Source organism: Petaurus breviceps, unplaced genomic scaffold (assembly GCF_028583685.1).
Source record: "Petaurus breviceps papuanus isolate PSGF00001 unplaced genomic scaffold, PetGlider_PUasm1.0 90769, whole genome shotgun sequence".
Lineage (NCBI taxonomy): Eukaryota > Metazoa > Chordata > Mammalia > Diprotodontia > Petauridae > Petaurus > Petaurus breviceps.
In genome coordinates, this window is record NW_027187341.1 from 16,880,840 (window position 1) to 16,904,648 (window position 23,809).

At 38.7% G+C, this 23,809-nt stretch overlaps 1 protein-coding gene across 10 annotated transcripts in view; it reads right to left on the reverse strand.

The window, feature by feature from the left end:
- ZC3H13 (zinc finger CCCH-type containing 13) overlaps positions 1–23,401 on the reverse strand; it is an 86,529-nt gene extending 63,128 nt beyond the window's left edge. For 8 of the 10 annotated variants that reach the window (XM_069068734.1, XM_069068736.1, XM_069068732.1 and 5 more), the window contains exons 1-4: positions 23,309–23,401; positions 18,513–18,638; positions 18,106–18,215; positions 12,402–12,513 (exon numbers count right to left, since the gene is read on the reverse strand). In XM_069068734.1, the coding sequence (XP_068924835.1) occupies positions 12,402–12,513; positions 18,106–18,215; positions 18,513–18,629 (339 nt within the window). In that variant the 5' untranslated portion in view covers positions 18,630–18,638; positions 23,309–23,401. The remainder of the gene's footprint in view (positions 1–12,401; positions 12,514–18,105; positions 18,216–18,512; positions 18,639–23,308) is intronic. The other 2 variants (XM_069068733.1, XM_069068726.1) reach the window with 2 other exon arrangements.
- Positions 23,402–23,809: the final 408 nt, after the last annotated feature.

The window sequence follows — 23,809 nt, forward strand, 5'->3', positions numbered from 1 at the left end:
TTTCCAGAGATTTAAATACTGGCAGCAAGTCCCACATTAACACAACTTTATTCCTAAGGTTTTTTTTTAAGAGACCACTGATGAACTAAATAACTGCCCTAAATTTCAAATATTTTTATTGGAACAATAAAACGCTCTTTGTACATGTTGTTCCAGAAGATTCCAAGGCTTGACAGGAAACATTTGAGTAGAGAACCTAGAATTCTACCAGGGCAGAACATACCACTGAAACATAGTAAGAGTGTATAATAGTAGGGAAAAGAACAATCAACAGACTACTATTTCTCCTGTACATTGAAAGAATGACTAAAAAGGCACACAATAATCAAATGTTTATGATATTCCAGACACTATGCTAACCACTGGAGATACAAATACAAAAAGACTTGTGGCCGCCCTCAAGCAGCTTACATTTTAAGAGGTAAAGACAAAATATATGGAAAAACAACACTTACAGGGAAGTGGTGGCCAAGAAGGGGTATTTTGGTCAGGGAAACCACAAGGATAAATGAAATCCCAGGTCACACTGGTGAATTCTCACCAATCAGAAGTCAAGTCAAGAACTGGATTGTCAGTTAAGAGATGGCAGGAGCACAACAACATGGCATAAAGATGGGCAGGGAGTGCCCACACAAGAGCAAACAGGGTTTTGGCATAAAGGATAAAAACACCCGCTTAAGAATAAAAGAGAAGTACTGTGCCACAAAAGCCTTGTATCTCATATTCTGCTCAAGTTTCTAAAAAACTTATAGTATAGAAAAATTAAAGCATTTTATTGGGTGCCTCCAACAGGGCTGAAAAAAATGCCTCTGTATCTAGAAGTAGATCCCAAAACCTTAAGAGGCAGACACTGACTTTCAAGGCAGAAAAGACAAAAAAAAGAGGAAAATAAAAAAGGCAGTATATAGTTATACAAAGCAACGAAGCCCAATTTCAGATCTAGCTCAAATTTAGTGTCATTGAAAGCCTTGAGAACCCTCTAGAAAAGCTCAAAGAAGGGGACATGCACATTTGGCTAGGACAGTTACTGGGGCAACACAAGCAGAAGTCCTGGTGGTCATTAGCTCCAGTCAATAGTATTCTTTTTCTCCTCCTCTATTCACAAGGAACAAATGCTAAACCAAGCTTCAACAAGTACATTAGCAACTGAAAAGGAGAAAAGAAAGGAAAGGGAAGGGAAGAGAACAAGCATTTATATAGTTCCTACTGAGTGCCATGCACTCTGCCAAGTGTTTTACAAATACTATCTCATTTGATCCTCATAGCAATCCTAGGAAGTAAGTACTGTTATTATTACCATTTTACAATTGATGAAATTGAGGCAAATGGAGACTAAGTGACTTCTCAAGGGTCACACAGCTAATAAGTATCTGAGGCCAAATCTGAACTCAGGTCTTCCTGACCCCAGGCCCAGAGCTCTATTTACTGTACCACACAGGCACTTAGTGAGGAGTCAAGGAAGACACTGAACAGAAGTGACCAAATATGTATCCTACTAATATCATGCTAGTAAATGAATGGTTAGTAAGAAGTTTATTTCTAGGGGCTGCCAGGTGGCTCAGCGAGTAAGAGCACTGGCCCCAGAGTCGGGATGACCTGGGATCGAATCCAGGCTCTGATACTTAGCACCACACCCAGAAATAACTGGCCGTGTAACCTTGAGCAAGTTAGCCAATTGTTTTTAAAAAAAAATAAGAAGTTTATTTCTGTACACTGACGGTATAGCTTCACCAAAACATTAGGCTTACCATAACACAATGCTGGGTAGCATGGCAACTCTACACACAGGATTTGTCTAGTTCTCGTTTTAAGAATCTTATTAACAAGTAGGCTATATACAAAAATGATATGATTTTCAATTTTTTTTTACTCTCAAAAAGGTCTATAAAAACTGTGTAAGATTTAAGAGTTCTGAACAATGCAATGTCTAGCCATGACTCTAAAGAAATGAAGCAACAAGTTACTCACACTCCAGACAGAGGTGACAAACTCAAGATGCAGAATAAGATACACACTTATGGACATGGCCAATGCAGGGCTGTGTTCAACTTGCCTATACATGTTTTTTTTTCGTAAACAAATGTTTTGTTTTCCAATGGAGATTAGTGAGAGAAAATACTAATTGAAGGGAAAATAAAAATAAAAGTAACATAAAAAGCAAAAAAAAACCTATAATAAAGTCCACAGACTAACAGGTAGATCTATTTTTTTTTTTAAAGCAATCAGGGTTAAGTAACTTGCTCAAGGTTACACGGCCAGTTATTTCTGGGTGTGGTGCTAAGTTTCTGAGCCTGGACTTGATCCCCAGGTCATCCCGACTCTGGGGCCAGTGCTCTTACTCGCTGAGCCATTTGGCCGCCCCTGACAGGTAGATCTATTATATAATCTTGCCATGTGTAGCGCCATTGCAATATTTACAGCATCCACAATCACGATAAAGATCGTTGACGAGGGATGGCAATATGGTTCAGCAGGAACTCTGATCTTAATCTAAGACCAGAAAGTCTGCGATGCAGTCTGGAAAGAATTCAGCCCAAGCCAACTTGGAGTCAAAGTTGTAAAAGTTTATTGTATGCTTTACAGCGGGCAAGGGTCCTTAGGGGACCTGAAAGTTTATTGTTAGGCTGTACAGCAGGCAAGAGTTCTTTAGGGGACCTGCAACCTCAAAGGGGTAGAATTAAGGTTTTTATAGAATAATCCATAGTAGAACCCTTGCCAATTGTGCTAACTAGGTGATTAAGGGTGGTATTAGGGAGGAGTTAAGGTGGGGCCAGTGTTTAAAGGGACATGCACTTTTAATGTAACTACAAAGGTGTACTGCCCATAATTCACTGGGAAAAAGCCCAAGGGGGGGCTACCTAGAGGTGTGGTTTAGGCTTGAAATAGGGCTGACTGAGAAGTGCTCAGTCTGCCACCCATCAGTGTCACGTTTGACAAGATTGATGTCTGGGAACCAAAACTAACAGAGACTCAGTGTGTAGATAATAGGCTAAGGAGTTAACCTAGAGATAAGGTATTAAAGGATTCATGGGGGCAGTGGGACACTATACAAGAGGGAGATAATAGTTGCCTAAGCTGGAATGTTTATAGATACTTCTGTGAAGGATTCACAGGTGTAGCTTGTCACTGTTCCAAGCTGAGATAAAAAATTTGTGAGTTGTTGCTGGGCAGTTAATGCTCTGGGGGGGGGGTATGATCTTACAAACTGGTTTTACAAATTGGTTTTACAGACTGATGTTACAAATTGATGTTACAAACATAGATCCCAAGCACCCCATCACCACGACTATAAATACTGCATGACATTCGATCATTAAAATATACCTGATTCACCAGATAGAAGACAGAACTGAAGAATTATTTAGACACCAGAAAACCAAATCCCAAAACCAGTAAACTGATTCCATCATAGTACCAAAGATATCCAAAAGTCATTATAACACTGAGAGCTACAGCATCCTTCATCCTTCCCACAAACCAATACAAGATCACTATCTACTCATGAGCCTATCTGACTCCTTGCCTGAGGGTCTTCTCTCCCCCACCATCTTGCTAGCTCTGACAAGATTCCTAAGGGCTCTGCTTCCCTTCAGCAAACTCCTCCCAACACAAGCTCCATGTGACTACATTCAGCCTATTAGGGGGCAAAGTTTACTTTCAAAGCAGGAGAGGCCTTCAAACTCCCCCCTAGGTCTATTAAGGGGCAGGGAAGATTTCAAATTCCCATTCTCATTACATTCAGCCCCCAGATCTTTCATGTCCCTTACATAGTAAGAGTACATTAACAATAAATGAGAGTTTAGGGATAACTGGTGGAAAAACTGGTGTCAACAGAACTTTGCAACTATGTAACAGGGATGATAGAAAAACTTTGCACTTAGGATGGTGCCTCACCCTAAGCTATTGTTTTATGTGCAAAGTTTTTCTATCATCCCTGTTATATTGCCACAAAGTTCTGTTGACACCAGTTTTTCCACCAGTTATCCCTAAACTCTCATTTATTGTTAATGTACTCTTGCTATGTAAGGGACATGAAAGATCTGGGGGCCGAATGTAATGAGAATAGGAATTTGAAGATCTTCCCTTCCCCTTAATAGACCTAGGGGGGAGTCTGAAGATCTCTCTTGCTTTGAAAGTAAACTTTGGGGGTGTAGCCAAGATGGCAGCATCAAAGCAGGAAAACTCCATATGCCCCCTTCATAACCACCTCAAACACCTATAAAAAATTACTCTAAACAAACTTTAGGGCTACAGAACCCACAAAGTGAGAGAGAGAAACAAACGTCCCACTAAAGACAGCCCAGCAGGCCAACAGGAAGGGTCCATAGCAACACACTGGGAGCCCAGCCCAGCCCTATGTGAGTCACCACAACCAGCCCCCGCTGGAGGGCTTTGGGGGGAGTGGATCACCAGCAGCTATGGTGGTTTCCAGAATTATCAGCCCATAAATGTGAAAGACAAAGTGAGAGTTCAGCATGGACTTTGTGGGAACAGAGGGTCTGGGAGTGCAGTCCGGCCTCTGCCCCCAAAGGGAGAAGTGGCTGAGGTGCAGCAGCCATTGCCACATGGCTGCTTCAGAGCTCCTGACCTGCAGATTGTAGGGGGACCAAGCAACCAGTCTGAGGGGTAATCGCTCTTGCTTTATAACCTGCTTGGATCTGGACTGCTGTCTAGGGTGAAGGCCCTGGGGTGCATCACCAGTGTGCCAGAGCCAGTGGAGGCTTCTGAGAGGGCACCCAACTAATTGCTCCAGCAGCTGAGAAAACCCCAGTGATTTGGGACAAAGCTCTCCTCTCTGGAAGCAGAGTTCTACTGTGGCAAAAAGCCTAAAAGTCAAGTAATTGAGTGGCAACATGAGCAAGCAAAGGAAGCAAAGCAAGCACAGCAATACAACTCTGGATTCCTTTTGGGGGACAAAAAGGATCAAAGCATGAAGAGAGGAAGACAATGAAGTGAGAACTGCATCAAAAGCTTCAAAGGAAAATATGAGCTGGTTACAGGCCATAGAGGAGCTGAAGAAGGATTTTGAAAATCAAATAAGAGCAGTGGAGGAAAAAATGGGAAGAGAAATGAGAATGATGTCAGAAAATCAGGAAAAGAGAGTCAACAACCTGACTGAAGAAAATAACACCTTAAAAAACAGACTCAAAATAAAGTCAAATGGCAAAAGAGGCTCAAAAAGGCAATGAGGAGAAGAATGCCTTAAAAAGACAAATTTGCCTGATGAAAAAAGAATCTCAAAAGCTCACTGAGGAGAATCATTCCTTCAGAATTAGACTGGAGCAAATGGAAGCTAGTGACTTTATGGGAAATCAAGATACTATTAAACAGATCCAAACAAATGAAAAAATAGAAGGCAAGGTGAAATATCTCACTGGGAAAACCACTGACCTGGAAAATAGATCCAGGAGAGATAATTTAAAAATTATTGGACCACCTGAAAGCCATGATCAAAAAAAGAACCTAGAAATCATCCTTCAAGAAATTCTCAAGGAAAACTGCCCTGATGTTTTAGAACCAGAGAGCAAAATAAAGGTTGAAAGAATACACTGATCACCTCCTGAAAAAGATCCCAAAAAGAAAACTCCTAGGAATATTATAGCCAGGTTCCAGAATTCCCAGATCAAGGAGAAAATATTACAAGCAGCCAGGAAGAAACAATCTGAATATTGTGGAAACACAATCAGGATAACACAGGATCTGTCAGCTTCTACAGTGAGGGATCAAAGGGCTTGGAATAGATATTCCAGAGGTCAAAGGAGCTGGGATTAAAACCAAGAATCACCTACCCGGCAAAACTGAGTATCATGTTTCAGGGGAAAATATGGTCATTCAGTGGAATAGAGGACTTTCAAGCATTCTTGATGAAAAAACCAGAGTTGAATAGAAAATCTGACATTCAGATACAAGAAGCAAGAGAAGCATGTTAAGGTAGACAGGGAAAAGAAATCATAAGGAACTTATCAAAGTTGAACTATTTATATCCCTGCATGGAAAAACGATAATTGTAACTGATGAAACTTTTCTCAGTATGAGAATAGTTGAAGGGAATAGAAATGTGTGTGTATATGTGTGTATATATATATATAATATATATATATGTATGTATGTATACATACATATATGTCTATATAGGAGGGTTTATGGGCATATGAATACATATGTGAGTGTGTGTATAGGTATACATAGACAGAGGGCACATGACCAATTGAATAGGAAAGGATGATACTTAAAAGGTGAAATTGAGAGGTGAGAGAAATATAATGAGAGGAGATGGCAAAAGACAGAATGGGATAAATTATCTCATATAAAAGAGGCAAGGGAAAACTGTTACAATGGAGGGGAAGAACAGGAAGGCAAAAGGGAAGTCAATCTTACTCTCATTTAATTTGGCTTAGGGAGGGAATGACATACACACTAAATAGGGTATCTCACCCTACAGGAGAGTAGGGGGGAAGGGAATGAGAGGGGGGATGATGGAAGGGAGGGCAGGTGAGGGGTTGGGGGGGAATGGGAAGGAAGTTGGAAGCACACACTTTTGAAAAGGGACAGCGTCAATGTAGAAAATAGAACAAGTGGGGGTAGGAGGGAAATATAGTCAGTCTTTCATAATATATCCACTATGGAAATGTTTCGTGTAGATACACATATACAACCTATATTGAACTGCTTATCTTCACAGTAAGGGTGGGTGATGAGGGAGGAAGGGAAAGAATCTGGAATTCAAAGTTTTAAAATCAAATGTTTAAAATGTGGGTGTGTGTGTATATATATATATATATATATTTTACATGCAACTGGGAAATAATATATACAGGCACTGGGATATAGAGATCTATCTTGCCCTACTGGAAAATCAGAGGGGGGATGGGGGAGGATGTAGGAGAGAACAGATTGGGGGAGGGGGTATACAGAGGGATCACTGTTTTGGGGTGGTGGGTAGGGGAAAGACAGGGAGAAAATTTGTAACTCAAAATCTTGTGGAAATGAATGATATAAACTAAAAATAAACATAAAATTTAATTTAAAAAAAAGTAAAAAAAAAAAAGTAAACTTTGCCTCCTAATAGGCTGAATGTAGTCGCATGAAGCCCATGTTGGGAGAAGTTTGCTGAAGGGAAGCAGAGCCCACAGGATGCTTGCCAGAGCTAGCAAGATAGTGGGGGAGAGAAGATGTTCAGGCAAGGAGTCAGATAGGTTTATGAGTAGATACTGATCGTGTATTGATTGGTTTGTGGGAAGGCTGAAAGATGATGTGGCTCTCAGTATTATAATGGCTTCTGAATATCTTTAGTACTATGATGGAATCAGCTTACTTGTTTTGGGATTTGGTTTTCTGGTGTCTAAATGCTTCAGTTCCATCCTTTATCTGGAGAGTCTGGTATATTTTGTGATCAAATATCATGCAATATTTATAGTCACGGTCTTTATCGTGATCGTGGGTGCTGTAAATATTGCATTGGCACAACACCATGCTGGTATGAAAATGCTATCATTTTCATATACATGTAGACATGCCATCATAGGTATAGCCAGAAGGCTGAGCTAATATTGTCATTTGGAGATTCTAATTTCAGGGGCCCATGTTCATGAAAAAAGTTAAACAAAGAGTAGTTTTCTATGTATTACCAATATACAGGAAACCTTCAAGCAAGCTTTAAAAATCAGTTTGGTTATTCTATAAATTTCCTTTTCTGCAAAAGATGCCCTTGAATAAACTATTCAAAACTTAATGTGATCCTTTATGAAACTGAAATTTGACACTTAAAGCTAACATACAACATAGTATGTACCAGACACTGTGCTATACACTGGAGATACAAAAACAAAACAGCCCCTTGCTTCAAGGAGCTTAGAGTCTGAATGGAGGAAACAAGATGCACAAAAATAGTTGCAGATAAAAATATAACCTTGCAGGGGAAGGCACTAGCAGTGAGAAGGCCCAGAAAAAGCTTCATGAAAAAGGTGACATTTAAGCTAGTTCTGAAGGAAGTCAGATTCCCAAAAGACAGAGTTGAAGAGGGAGAACATTATAGGCATATGAGACAGCCAGTGAAAAGGCACAGAGCAGGGAAACAGAAGTTTTCTATGGAAGGAACAATCTATGCCAGAATGGCTAGAACAGAGGAGATGGAGAAGGGTAATAAATATAAAGCAGCAAGAAAGGTAAAACAGGGCCAGGCTGCAAAGAGTATTAAATACCAAAGAGAGTTTACAATTCTTCTTGGAGAGAAAGGAGAACACCTTGGTCAGACCTATGCTTTACAAGAATCACTCTGGTAGCTTTTGTGCAGAATATGAACCAGAGAGACGGTAGACCAAGAGATTGCTGCAGAATTTCACATGAGAGATGATACAGGCCTCAACTGCAACAATGGCTCTAAGAGTAGAGAGATGGGAATGTATGCAAAAGATGTTGTAGAGGTCCAAACAGCAAGATATGGCAACTAATATGCTATTTAAGAGTTCCATTTTGGACAAGCTGAGTTTGAAATGATCACAAGACATCCAATTTTAAAACAGGAAGTTGTAGAACTGGTGCTGGGTATAGGGAGACTAGGCTTAGATGGATTGGATATATTGAGAATCATTAAAATGGAGATTAAGTGAACTCATGGGAGCTTAGGAGGTCATAAAGTGAGAGAGAAAAGAAAGCCCAGGACAGAGCCTTGAGATAGTCATGGAGTTAAGGAGTTTGACTCTGAAAGACAGAGATAACAAAGCTAGTAAGATTTAGTGAGAGTTTAAGGATAGGAAACTGAGATATGCATGGAAAACACCAGTAGTTAGGAAAAGGCTGAAGATAATAAAGAAAGATGGAATGACAGAAGGAGACTTCACCAGTAAGTGGAGTTGACAAAGGGCAACTGGTCACTCAAGACAGACATGTCAAACATACCCAGGACAGCACTGCAGCCAATTCAAAGGAGGTACAACCTGAACCAGATTAAAATATAATTGGGAAATATTTAACAAAATAAATAAAAACGCATAGAACACAGATAACAGATAATGTTACTATTGTAAAATGAGCTGGAGAAGGAAACAGCAAACCACTCCAGTATTTTTGTGAAAAATTACCAAATGGGGTCATGAAGAGTTGGATACAACTTTCAACAACAAATATTAATATGTTGTTTCTAAGTCAATATGCAGCCAACAGGGCTGTTATGTACAGTTTAGTGGCCTCATTCCTATTTGAGTTTGACACCACTGACTTAAGGGATAGAGACTGGGGAGAGAGGATAAGGCAGCCACAACAAAGTGATAAAACTTTAGCCACCTATATAGTAAGCTAAAGGAGTTCAAGATTAAATGCTTTTGTCATTCTGTCATTTCAGTCACACCCAACTCTTTGTGACCCCATTTGGAGTTTTCTTGACAAAGATACAGGAGGGGGGTACCATTTCCTTCTCCAGCTCATTTTACAGATGTGGAAACTGAGGCAAACAGTGTCAAGTAACTTGTCCAGGATCACACAGCTATTAAGTGTCTGAGCCCAAATTTGAACTCACAAATTCAAATGAATTTTGATGAATGTTCCTGACTCCAAGTTTAGCACTCTGTACACTATGGTGTCACCTAGCTGCCCAATTAAATTTTTATCAAGTTAGTGCAACCTCACAATCATGAGGTTCTAGAAACCTCTCAAATAAATCACACTGCAGATCAAACTTAAGAACTAAAACTTTATATGCATATGTGTCTGTATGTGTGTGTGTGGGTGAATAACACATATGAAAAGAGATATTAAGGTTTACATGGAAACCATTATTTGAAAAAGCTGTGTGTGTGCATGCGCACACACAGGCACGTGTATGTAAGCCCTTATTTTAATTTTTCCAAGGTAAAAACACTCAATTCCTATATATTCCAATACAGTACTAGCAAAGCTCAATATTAAGGGATTGTTGATTCTATCAAGCCTTTGGAATACCTAAGACAATCAAAATACTATAGTTTATCAAAGCAGTAAATGAAATTACTCAATAAAATTATATAAAATCTTCTCAGGAATTTTCCCTAGTAAAATATTTTACTGTGTGATCTAAGAAACATGTAACATTCACAGAGCAAGAAATTGTAAAAGTACATAAGCATTTAAATGTAAATACACATGTATGTAAGCAATGTGTATATTACACATTTTCTAAAAGGTGCTGGAATTAAGATACCACAAGGTGAAGAGATTCATTCATGTATCTAGCATGTGAAGGACAAAGACTTGAACTCAGATTTTCCTGGCTCAGATTTTCCTTAGGGGCCAATCCTCTAAGTCATCCTATCACTATTATTCCATCCCACTGTTTGGAGAGCTCTAATTCTTAGGAATTTCTTTACTTGAAACCATAACTATAATGCTAGTCTGACAGCCTTTTAAAGGCAGGCAATTCACACAAAGAAAGCATTCACCCAGACACATAACTTGTGAATTTTATTTGGTTAAATTTTTATTGATATTCATTATCAAAGTATGCTAGTATGCTAAACTTCTCTTTAGAATAATATGTAATAGCTTTAAGTCTGATTGTTGACAAAAACAATTAATTATAATAATTAAACACTTTTACAAGCAAATAGCTTTACAAAACACTCAGAATCCTAGGGAGTTTTTTCCCTTATTCTTTTATCCAGAACTGACATATCAAACAGATGTCACCTCATGCCAGGCTAAATAAAAGTATTCTCTTTCATAATTAATTTTCTGACTTTAAAATAAGGGGAAAAAAAATTCAGCGGACCTGAAGATTTTCTCTTTCTCAGACCCCTGAGATGTTTGAATCCTTTGGACAAGAAAATGTTTTTTTCATCAAATAACTTATATAAGGGGTTTTTAATGCCTTTCAGCATCTAAAAAATCTACCGTGTTTCCCCGATAATAAGACACTGTCTTATTATTTTTTTTTTGGACAGAAAAACACCAGAGGGCTTATTTTCAGGGGAGGGCTTATTTTAATGAACATTGACAGCAATTTTAATAAACAGGTAAATGTGAACAAAAAAATGTACCTTTATTCAATAAGCAAATCACTGGGGAAGAACAGGATGACGGGCTCACTGCTGCAGCTCTGATTGGATGCAGCTTGGAGTGCAGCGTGCGTTTCACCGGGGGGGAGGGGGGGGACGGTGCATACAGAGGGTACCGTAATGTAGCGTGTAGTGCAGGGGATCACCTTCACTACAGTAGCAATCTCAATAGGGCTTATTTTGGGGGGAGGGCTTATTTTAGAGGAATCTTACACAGTAAGGGGAGGGCTTATTTTTGGGATAGGTCTTATTATCGGGGAAACACAGTAAACTGCTTTAAGTTCCTTGTTGTGTTAAGAAACTCTAGGCTATAGGAGTAGCAGAGACAGGACTACACATAGCATGGACTTCACCTCTAATTATCTCTAGAACCCAATCTTCTACTAAGGCACTCTGCAATAGAGTGAAGCTCCTTAAAGGCATGGACTAGGTTTTGTCTCTGAATACCAAGTGTCTAGCATGGTGACTGAAATAGAGTAAGCACTTAATAAATGTTTGTTGCATTAAATTAAGTATTGTAATCAGAGCCAAAGAAAATGAAAGCACAAAAGGAAGGATACTTTCTAAATTTAAGTAAGTCAAAAACTGTTACCCCCGATATGATCTGTATATCCCCTTAATCACATCAAAGTATACAGAATATAATCAAAGATAATGTATTATTTGGCTAATGTACAGAGTCAAATGGTCTTCAAAGAGGAGTAAACTGCAGAGAGTCCAGAAAAAGTAAGAGTCAAAGAGTAATAATCTATTAATGTTTACCCCAATATTGTCCAGAGAAGGAAGAGCTCTGATTATAATGACCAGGTTACCAAGACAGAATGCAAATCTCTTAAGAAAATCCAATTCTCTTTACCATAATTGTACACTTACTAAAACCTTAAAAATCTGTAATTTAAACTCCAAAAAAGACCTATCCACCAAGAAAAAATATCTTTGTGGCAAGTAATTAACCTTTATTATGTTTTCAAAAGTCTCCTATTATATATTTATAAGCTGGAGTCTACTACATAATTCTCACTTTGTTGATGTGATTCAATACTCCAGTCTACTCACCTATAAACAAACTAATAAACTCAAGGACCAGCCCCACAGTGATCCTATCAGGATTTAGACACCCCTAATCTAAAGTTCAGATTAAGCTCCAGATAATCAAACTCTCTCAAGTGCTATAATGTTTTAATTACAATAAAGAACTTAAAGCAAATTAGATGGATTTTTCCTAAAGAACATCTCTCAGCTATCTTAAAGAATGCTGTTAAAAATTTAACCTAAGAATAATAAATCAAAATCATACTTTTAACTTTCTAACAAAATGGAACATATAGAAAGGTCTTTTAAAGTTATCTGGTATTTGGGAAAACTTGTTCCTACCCTAACTGGTGAAGATGACTCCTCTGTATTTCGTTTCTGAGGCTCTGTTTCCACATCTTGCCGCTTATTCTTCATCCTTTCCCTAAGATCCCCAGTGGGTCTTTCTGGAGACCTATATAATACAGAAATTTGGAAAAATAAAGAAAATATTAGGTGATATGACTCAGAGAAGCAACTAGAAAATTCACTCTTAAATATGGATACTTTCAAAATTTTAATGACTACTCAAGTTTGGAAAAATTAATCCATGTAATTCGATTCTGTATACACAGGGGAGAAATGAGCAATAATCTCAATATCACCCAAAATATACATAGTTAAATATTTATTTTGGTTAGAAATTATTCAATTAGGTGGGGAATCAGGCACAGTATTAGATATGGAAATTTGGAAATTAAAGTTAGACTTCCTACCTTCACGCTGAAAGGTCAATACTATTGAGTTATTTAAATTAGTCAATCATCAGGCATATTAACTGGGTTTGAAACCACGTCATCAAAACAAAAATTCAAGGAATAAAACTAAGAAATGGAATTATGAGACTTGTTATAGTTAACCTAAGGGAATTATTCATACACAGAAACATAAATACATAAATTTCCTAATGCAGCACATTTGCAAACAAAGACAGTAACAACTAATGAAAACAACATGCCTCTTAAGTCAAGCAAAATTCAGAAATGGTGATTTTACTCCAGCTAAAGAATTGGGGAAGGCAGAAGGGCAAAGAAAAGGAAAACTGAAGAAAAAAAATATTTATCTGTGTACACACACTAATAGTATAAATAATATCTAACATGCATCTTTTGATTTTAATTTATAAAGTTCAATTTATTGACAATATCAGCCCACAGATTATGAAAGAAGAAAAGGGAAATATATCACTTTTTTTTTAAATTCCTGGCATTCTTCTGGTACAAGCAAAATAAAAAAAATTAATAGTCATCACCACTTCCCTAATGACAAAATTTGCCTGGAAAAAGCCTATAAAACTAATTACAAATGACATATAAGTCAATTTAAGAGACCTTTAGGTTAGGGGTCCTGGATAATGATTTAAACACAAATGATATATTCAGTAAACTAAAATTACAGTCATATTTGTAAAATGTTTTTGTTAGACAAAAATATTAGCGAGATTTTATGAGGTAGCATGGCGTATATAGGAGGATTGAGAGTTGGCCTCAGAATCAGAAACACAAAAGGGTTTCAAGTTCAGGCTCTGATCCATAAGCTTTGTGACACTGTATAAATTACTGAAAATTTAATTCTTAATTAATTTTATTAATTCTTTTTTAAAATTTTTAAAATTATTAATTCTTAATTAAAATTAAAATCTTAATACCTCCAGCAATTCCATTACTTTTCCAATTCTAATACAAGTTGCAAAACAGCTCCCAAACCACAATGGTAGAGAAAAGTTCCTAACCAAAAATTTCATGTCATTTTATTTGCACAAATATATATTTACAGGATTTTTGCTCAAATTTTTAAGTAGTTCTAATACAGGGGCATTAGAAAGATGCTTTTAATCAATCAACACACATTTATTAAGGGTTTACTACATGCCAAGCACTGTTCTTGGCACTAGAGATACAAAAGTAAGACACAGCCTACCCTCAAAGAATTTATATTCTACTAGACATGATAAGAAATTAATTTTTTATCACTAACAAGTTCTTAAGTGTTTTAAAAGTATTTTTAAACAGAGTATACGATCAGAGCTTACAGTTTTCTATGCAGAGGAGGTATTCCACAAATTATCTGCTTGAATATTAAATCTGTGTAAAATAAATTTTCTGAAGTGTCTTATTTTATTTTAGTTTTGAACTAAAACTATTTCTGCCAAACACTGAGGAAGGAGAAAAAACAAGAGGGCAATGAGGAGGAGAGAACTCCAAAGGATGAGAAGCAAAAAGGGTACATTTCAAATGTAACAGCTTCCAGAACTCAGAGCTTCAGCATTAAGTGAGGTCACTATTTTCTGGACAGATATACTGCTTTATTTACCTTTTAAAAATCTGCTTCTAAAAAACAAGAATGAGATACTTATTATTCTGAAGAAGCCACGTAAGTGGAAACAGTAAAGGTGGAAATAGTAAAACTTGGAGTAGATATGAGAAGGCAAGCCCACATGGATCTCTAACCTAGTCCAAACATTTCAGAAAAAAATTGGGAATTATATGAGAAGAAGTGACTAAACAGTTACTATCCTTTGACATAGCAATCACACTACTGGGCATATTGACAAAATAATCATACTACTAGACATATTCTCCAAGAAGGCTTGAAATAGAAAGATCCCATAGACAACCAAAATATACAAAATATAAAAGTACACTTCCCTCCTCTAATAGAGAGATGCAGAACTACATGTGTATAATGTTGCAAAGACATAATCTTGTCACTATGGCAGTTTGCTTTGTCCAATTGTTTTACTTTGGTACATGGGAAGGCTACATGGAAACAATAGTATAATGGGAAATGACTGGTGGGTGCAAAAAAAAAAAAAGCATCAACAAAAACATGAGAACATTAAAAATAATAAACTTTATTGTAAAAGTTAGTACCGTGTTTCCCCGATAATAAGACCTATCCCGAAAATAAGCCCTCCCCTTACTGTGTAAGATTCCTCTACAGTAAGCCCTCCCCCGAAAATAAGCCCTATTGAGATTGCTACTGTAGTGAAGGTGATCCCCTGCACTACACGCTACATTACGGTACCCTCCGTATGCACCGTCCCCCTCCCCGGGTGAAACGCACGCCGTGCTCCGAGCTGCATCCAATCAGAGCTGCAGCAGTGAGCGAGTCATCCTGTTCTTCCCCAGTGATTTGCTTGCTGGCGCCATTGAGAGCAGTGCCGCGGAGGAGAGCTGAGGCAGGACAACATAAAAACCCGGTATGTAAGCGGGAGTGAGGGGGCATGATGGAGGATAAAAAGGGCATGATGGAGGAAAAAAGAAGAACTCAGGGGGCATGATGGAGTGAAAAGAAGGACTGATGGTCATAATTTTATTATTCTGTCTGTTTTGACCCCCAGACATGAGTACAAAAAGGACGAGCTATACTGTTGAGTATAAGAAAGCAATTGTAGAGGAGTCACATGGCAAGAATCTTGCAGTTTTCTTTAAAGAAAAACTTTTGGACCTTCGAATGGTCAGAAAATGGAGAGCAGATTATAATAACCTCAATCAACAGGTGGATGAGGGAAAAGGGAAAAAGAGCAGGTCTGGATCAGGTCGGCAGCCCTTATATCCTGACTTGGAGATCCTCATTGGTGAATGGATTGCTGACAGGAGAGCAAAGGCCTTGGTTGTGCGCAGGGCTGATATTCAAGCATTTGCCCTTTCAATGGCACCAGAGTTTGAAATGGTCTCAGAAGGATTCAAAGCATCACAACACTGGTTGGACGGTTTCCTTCAACGGTATGAACTGTCCCTAAGAAGATCAACAACACTGTTTAAGCTGGAAGATGCTGAAGTTATTAAACGTGCACTTGCATTCAAGTCCTTTACTGATAGGATCGACATTTCCAAGTACCAAACCTGCAATATGATTGCTACCGGTATGGATGAAACTGCAGTGTTTATGGGACAAGGTTCTCAAACAACAATTCATCACAGGGGTGCAACGTCAATCTACATTCCCACCACTGGCTATGAAAGTGCACGGGTCACCTGTGTTTTGGCAATTCGTTTGGATGGAAAGAAAGCCACACCTCTAATCATCAGTAAGGGCAAGAAAGATAAGATTGAACGTGTATCTGGCATTTACATTCTTGAAACCGAAAAAGCCGGGTGTACACAAGCCTTTATAAGAAAGTGGGTTGATTTAATGCTGCCACTTGTTATGCGAGGTAACCAAAGAGGTCTGATAGTCTGGGATTCAGCCAGCACTCACCGCGCTAAAGAAATGAAGAACTTCCTTGCAGAGAGAAGAATAGATCAAGTAATGATTCCTGCAGGAATGACTGCTTATCTCCAGACCCTTGATATTGCAATAAACAAGCCATTCAAGGACCATTTGCGCATGGAAGTCAATGACTACATTGAAAATAGAATGGAAAGAAATCAGCGTGGAAACTTTGTGAAGCCCTGTCTGCAAGAAGTCGTGACTTGGGTGAAGAAGTCATGGGATAAAATTACTGACAGCTGTGTCGCCAAGGCACTACGAGCAGGTTAACTGGACAAGACATATTCATTTAAAGAGAGCTATATTGCTGGACGTGACAGATTGGGTCCACTTCTTCGGAAGGAAATGGAGGCGCAAGACATCCAGGACGGAATTCAGGATATGGACACTTATGACAATGTTGTTGAAGAAGATGACATGATCATTATTGAATAAAGGTATATTTTTTTGTTCACATTTACCTGTTTATTAAAATTGCTGTCAATGTTCATTAAAATAAGCCCTCCCCTGAAAATAAGCCCTCTGGTGTTTTTCTGTCCAAAAAAATTTAGTAAGACAATGTCTTATTATCGGGGAAACACGGGTATCTCTAATCACATGGTTCGCACAAGTTTCCCAAATTAAGGACAATAGGTTGAGTTGCATTTGAGAAAATACCTAATTTCCTTTAAAATATCTCTGATGATGCTTTATTTTTGTTAAAACTAAATTTATAGGCTGTGCCAAGAGTAGGAAAGAACAGCAGATGGCTGAATGTCATTTTCTTGTTACTATATTTGGGTCATACTGAATAACTGAGAATTAAATAATTGTTACAAACTAACTTTAAAGGGCTCATCTTTATTTTTAGATGCTTTGAGCGTATAGGTGGTAACAATGGACAGAGTAAAGGGCCTGGAGTCAGAGAAATTTGAATTGAAATCCAACTTCAGACACTTATCAGCTCTAGGACCCAGGGCAAGTCACTTAACCTCCGTTTGCCTCAATTTCCTCATCTGTAAAATGTAGATAATAATAGTACCTACCTACCCAGGTTATTGTAATGACCAAATGAGATACTACTTGTAAAGTGCTCAGCACAGTTCCTGGCACATAGTAAGTGCTATATAAATGTTAGGTATTATCATTAGAAGTTCTGAAAAGGCAAAGCATACAATTCAAAAGAGGAAACTAAAGAGAAATGGACTCATGAATATTTTTAATACAAATATAATTATTTTAAGGCTTTACTTTCTCTGTAATATTCATTTAAATCATTTTCATAATTTCTTGTTGATCAATGACACTAATTTATAATGTTCACAAAACTACTGAAGGATTTTTGTTTTAAAAAGTTACAAAGAGCTCCCTTTCACCAAAAATAAAATGGTTAAACAACAAAAATCAAATTCTTGAGATTCTGTGAACTCCTACCAACACTGCCTTAAGGTGTTATTAAATATATTATTAATAAGAAAGGTACAAGAAGTTCACAAAAGAACTACAAATATAAGCCATTTACTGTCAATTACTTAATTTGGAAACTCCTGAGTCCTATTTCAAAGCTAATGAAATAATACTGTACAAGAAAAGTTTACTAAAACATTTCAAATGAAGAATTAAGCTTGAAAACGTTTTTAAAATATCCAATATAGACATACCATGTTTCTTTTTAGCAACTTTATAATATAAAGTTTACTGTTTTCCCTTCCCTATCATTCAAAAAAACCTCACCAGATTTTCTATTTTTACATAAGACAAATGTTGACATTTTCCAAGAATTTATGAACAATTTTTTGAAAGCTAAATTTACCTTCTATAACTGCTGCTATAACCTTTGCCTCGAGGTGAAGGGCCATGTACGAATCTACATGTATTCCCATAGGGACAGTTTCCAGTCTTCAGCCAGTTACGGCACTGTGTCTAAAAGAGAAAGGTATTACTGGAAGAATTTCCATGAAATTTTAGTAATAAGATACCTGAGATAGAAAAGTAAAGTAAGTCGTACCATCCCAGTTAATCTGATAACATTCTAAAAGTAATACAAATAAAAGGCAAATAAAAAAAGTTTATAAATTTTTTTCAACTCTTTTCAAAACAAAATTCAAAAAAATCTACCAAAAAACAACTTTTACAAACATTCCTATATTAAAAATGAACAGTTCTTTGCCAAATCAAACCAATATTCAGTATTAGGAATTCCAAAAAGGAATGACTCACCTCAGCTGTATTTCCAGTGCTGGGTCCAAGCCTTTCAAATACACTCGGTCTTCGGGATGTGCTATCAGATATGGTCTTGGTATTTTCCACTGTGACCTTTCTTCTAATTTTTGACATCTTGTACTACTTTAACCAAAAAAAGAGACAAAAACCGTAAAAACTTTGGTTTTAAATAACTGAGACCAAACTCACAAACAGAACTACTATACCATAAAACTGAAAAGCGTTACAGCTAAGATCAAGGATGAACATGCAAACTCAGGCACGGATAAAAAGTGCACATCAAAACACTTTGTTTTTGTTTTAAAGATATTACACCATATAAACAAACTTTATGCCAGTCAAGCTAATATGGTGACATTTTATTTACTCTTAAGTTTTTAAAAATCATCTTCCTATGTTCAAAACATTCTAATATTGCCTCACTAATATAAGTTTTTAAGAAAAAAATTGTCTAAGATATTACACTTTATCACCATTAAATTTTGCACAACATTCTAGCTCATCAAAATTTTTTTAAATCCTAACTATAGGGGCGGCTAGGTGGTGCAGTGAGTAAAGCCCTGGCCCCAGAGTCGGGAGGACCCGAGTTTGGTTCCAGCCTCAGACACTTAACACCCACACAAAAATACTAGCTGTGTAACCTTGGGCAAGTTACTTAACCCCAATTGCCCTCCAAAAGGCAAAAAAAAAAAAAATCCTTACTATAGATCTGTGATCTCCCCATTCACAGCTTATATTTCAATCTCATCTTTATGGAGTATCCATGCCTGCCCAGTCTGGGGGAAGTCTTGTTTCTATCCACCCCCAAATTCCCCATATCCTCAAATTCTCTTGATATCCTAGGCATACTCAATAGAATCACTGGTTATCTTTCATTCTTGTCATTTTTGATCATACATTCCTTGGATGGCATATTTCATATTAGTTCCACATAATTCTTATTTGTGTAATACACTACACAAAACCTACATGAGCTTATCATAAATCTTTCTACTGTCCCTTGAGTAATCCTTAACAATAGTTTCAAAAGTGTTAATATTCCCTCCATGATTTACAGTCCTAATGCCCACTCTGTAATCTTCTGAAGGCCCCCCAAAAATGCCCTACCTCATTTCTCTTTCCACACTTAAAAACAACTGCTTCCCAAGAGTTTCTTTCCTTCCTTGGCCCTTAGCTAAACAGAAAACAGTTTTCTCTGTCTTTTTTTCCCCTAATGGATTTAATGCTAGAAAGGATATACAGAAAAAGCTCAAAATGGTTTAAATTGCCCTTTTTTCCCCTTTATACTTCAAATGCAAAGATACACAAGGTAATAATAATGGATCCTCAGATACACTTAGGACCAAAGTAAACTTCTGAAAAGTAGATGAAAAACACCTAAACTCAATAACTCTTATGGGCAGAAATGAAGTAAGGCGCCAAAATAATGGCCAGTAGTAAAGAAGGAAATGCAAAATCAAATACAGAATTTTCCTCTCCCAAGCTTTTCCAACTTTTTTATTCTAGTGCCAGTCCTCTGTTATTTACTATTTATAGCTTGTTTTACATATATTTGCCTGCTGACTCTCCCATTAGATTTAAGTTCCTTAAGGACAGACACAGTTTTGTTTCTGTTGTTCTTTTGGGGGGGTTGCTCCTTTTAATATCTCCAGCCCTTAGCACAGTATCTGGTACATAAGTGATTAATATTTTTACTGATTGTTATCAGGAGGTAAGCAGGACACAGATTAGGGATTCCAGGCCTCATCTACGGAAAAGTCGAGGAAAATCTCCAAGGCCAGGGGAGTTAAGTAAATTTCTGGGGTTGACCACTTGTAACAATAATGGATTTTAAAGATCCCCCTGTATTGGCTTGGTTTTTGGTTTGCTTGTGTTAAAACCCAGAACTTGTGAATCCTACTTGTGGGATGGACTTGTTGACGGGAAAAGAGAGGGCTGAACTGGGAGGAGCTTTTGATGTAAATTTAAAGAGACACAAGAAAAGAGGCAGAAGAACTTTTTGGAAGCAGCATCTTGGAGGCAGAGAGAGACAGAGAGGATTGCTGAGGGCCAGTTTGAACTGCCCAAGACTTTTGAGAGCCACCACCCAGAGCTGCCGAGGACTGAGGAGACACGGCTGTTATGCTGGTACTTTGTCTGTTTTGATGTTGTTTTGCCAGATTTGTCCACTGGTGAAAGACAGTCCTGTTGTTGCAGAATTCTTGAAACCTTGCTGTTGGTTCAGAAGCCCTGAAGAAGGATTTTCTTGTGTGTTTACAGAAATCCTGGAAGAAAGTTTTGCTAATGTTTTCAGGGGTCCTAGGACCGTTCTACAGACAGAAAATGAATTAATGAAGACACTGGCAATGTATCTTGTGGCCTTGCTAAGCTTTGTCTCCCCAGGAACAAAGATTGCTGAGAACTTGCCTGTGTCAAGATGAAGAAAAGACCTCCATTTGGGTATTAAATGCTGTGCTTAAGCTTGTAACTCTGGGGTAGATTCAACTGTGATCCAAGGGTGGGGAACTTTTGACCTTTTTGTGCTCTGTGATTGAACAAATGAATGTACTTTACTTGTGATTGGAAACTAATCTCCATTTGAGAAGAGGGGCTTTATGATGGACTAAATGAATGTACAGCCTAGGGGTGGAGTAGTATTTAGAAGAGGGACTTTGTGATTGATTAAGTGAATGTAATGTCCAGGGGTGGGGTAGTACTTGATTAAATCACACTTGGTATATCCTGTATTTTGAATTATGCTATATGTTGATTCTCTCTGTTCTTAATTTTTCACTGAATAAAATGGAGAGCACCTATGCTGGTATTTTGAACCTTGGGAAGTTGCCTTTGTTTGGCATTACAGCACTGAGCAGCCAATTCCCAGATGGCTATTTTATAACCACAAAAATCAAATGTCCTCATATTTTATTATTGAAAACTAATATTTATTATTTTGTATATAAAAGGAGGCATCTTGAGGACAAAAAGTTGAACAAATATTTTTCTACCAACCATTTTCATATACTCAAGACAATAACTATTCAAAAGAAATAAAAGAAATTTGTAACTTCTTTCACCTATCAACCCAAAGAGACATCCTGTGTTTAATAACTAAATTAAAATAAATTTAAACTATGTCCCTCTTACCACCAGTCTTCTATAAAGACTGCTCTTCTCCTTACCTACATGTTCATTACTTCCTTCTTTCATTTCTGATTTGTTAGCCATCCTCTGCTAACTGGGACATCAAGACCAGCACTAAGACCATCTCCTCCATATCAATTTATAAGTATTATCTCCAACTGTGATAGTTTTAACAAAGCAACTTTCAAATCCTTTAAGAAAAATTCTGACTCATAAAGGAAAATGGAAAATACACACTTAAGTATAATTCTCCTCTATCCTTCAGATTGAGGGAAAACCTAGTTACTGAAATACACATCTCAAACTCAATGTTTCCAAAACTAAACTCATTGTCCTTGCTCCAAACCACTTCCCTTCCAAACTCTCCTATTCCTGTCAAGGGTACTGTGATGACCCAGTCCCCCAGGACTGAAACTTTGGTGTCATCCTCACTTCTTCATTCTCTCACCCTCCATATCTAATCTGTTATCAGAGTCCATAGATTTTGCCTTCTTTTGCATCTCTCACATAAGCTCCCTTCTCTCATCCTATACAATTTGTAATAGTAGCCTAGGAAAAAATCTCTAAAGTTCACACAGGCAGCTAGGTGGCTCAATGAATAGGGTGCCAGGCATGGCATCAGGAAGACTCATCTTTCTGAGTTCAAACCTGGCCTCAGATACTAGCTGTGTGACCCTAGGCAAGTCACTTAACCCTATTTGTCTCAGTTTCCTCATCTGTAAAATGAGCTGAAGAAGGAATGGCAAACCACTAAAGAATCTATGCTAAGAAAACCCTAGAAGAGGTTAGGAAGAGTCAGACACAACTGAAACTGAACCACTAGAAAAAAATATCTAACTTAAACTTCACTAATTATCAAAATTTCAATTACAGTAATAGGAAAAGTAAATCAATCAACATTTATTAACCAGTTCTTCTCAATCTTAGTGACTTCCCCCTGAGATTTCCTCCAACTTATCCTGTACATATCTTATTTGTTCATAGTTGCTCTTCCATAAATCAACTGAGAGCACGAATTACTTAGCACAGCTCCAAACAGCAAGGATAAAGGAGAATAGCATTGGGCAGCTCTACTCGTGGGGAATTCAGGCATGGAAAGGAATCTTCTTTTCATTCTCGGGCATTATTGTACCGCCCCGGCATATAGTAAGCACTTCATAAATGCTCCTCCTTATTAGGGATGGGAGCCAAGGGTTTACACCAGGTTCTTAAGAATAATAACTAAGCTTACACATGGCTCACTATATGCCAGACCCGGGGCTAAGTCCTTTACAAGGATGATGTTATTTGAGCCAGACAGCAACACTGGAAGGGAGGTGCTATTATAATCTCCATTATGATGCAGAGTGTAGTGAACTGGTCTGGACAATGTGTCTGAGGGTGGGTTTGAACTCGGGTCTTCCTGCCTCCAGGCCCAGCTCAGAGCTGCAAAGGCCCTCAGGCGCCTTCTGATGCAAATCTCTCATTTCACAAACGAGGACAAGGATGCCCAAGGGGGAAAGGGAGGCTTGTCCAATGGCACACAGACAGTAACCATAAGAGGTGCGATTAGAACTCTTAGAACTCGGGTCCTCCCGGGCTTCCTATCGGCACGTGCCGGGCTCCGCCCCTCCCTCCACCCGGCCGGCCCCGCCCCCTCTCCCGCACAGACGTAAAGACGGACAGCTTACCTCCGCCCCGAGCTCCCTCCGAGGGCGCTCCCCGCCGCCCCCGCCGCCGCCGCCGCCGCCGCCACCACCACCACCACCCCCACCCCCGCCACCGCCTCCACCCCCGCCACCGCCCCGAGGAGCGGGGGAGGCGACTCCTTGCCCACGGCCCGAGCCTCGGGAGGAGGAAGAGCAGCGTGCGCGGCTCCCGGGAACGGACCCTCGGCTCGCGGGGGCCCCCGGGGGCTGCTGGGAAACGGAGCCCGCCCGCCGCTTAGCCAGGGTCAGGCGAGGGGTGGAAAAGCTGGGAGAAGAGACGGGCCGCAGGCGGAGGAGCGGGAAGAAGAGCGAGAGGAGCAGCAGCAGGAGGAGGAGGAGGGGAAAGGTGGAGAAAGACTGGGGAAAGGAAGAGGAGAAGAAGCCTCCGGGAAGAGACGACCGGGCCGCGCACAGATTCCCCTTCGCTCAGTCGCCGGAAGCCGAGAGATCACTGGACCGGCAGAGGCAGTTTCCGGCCACCGG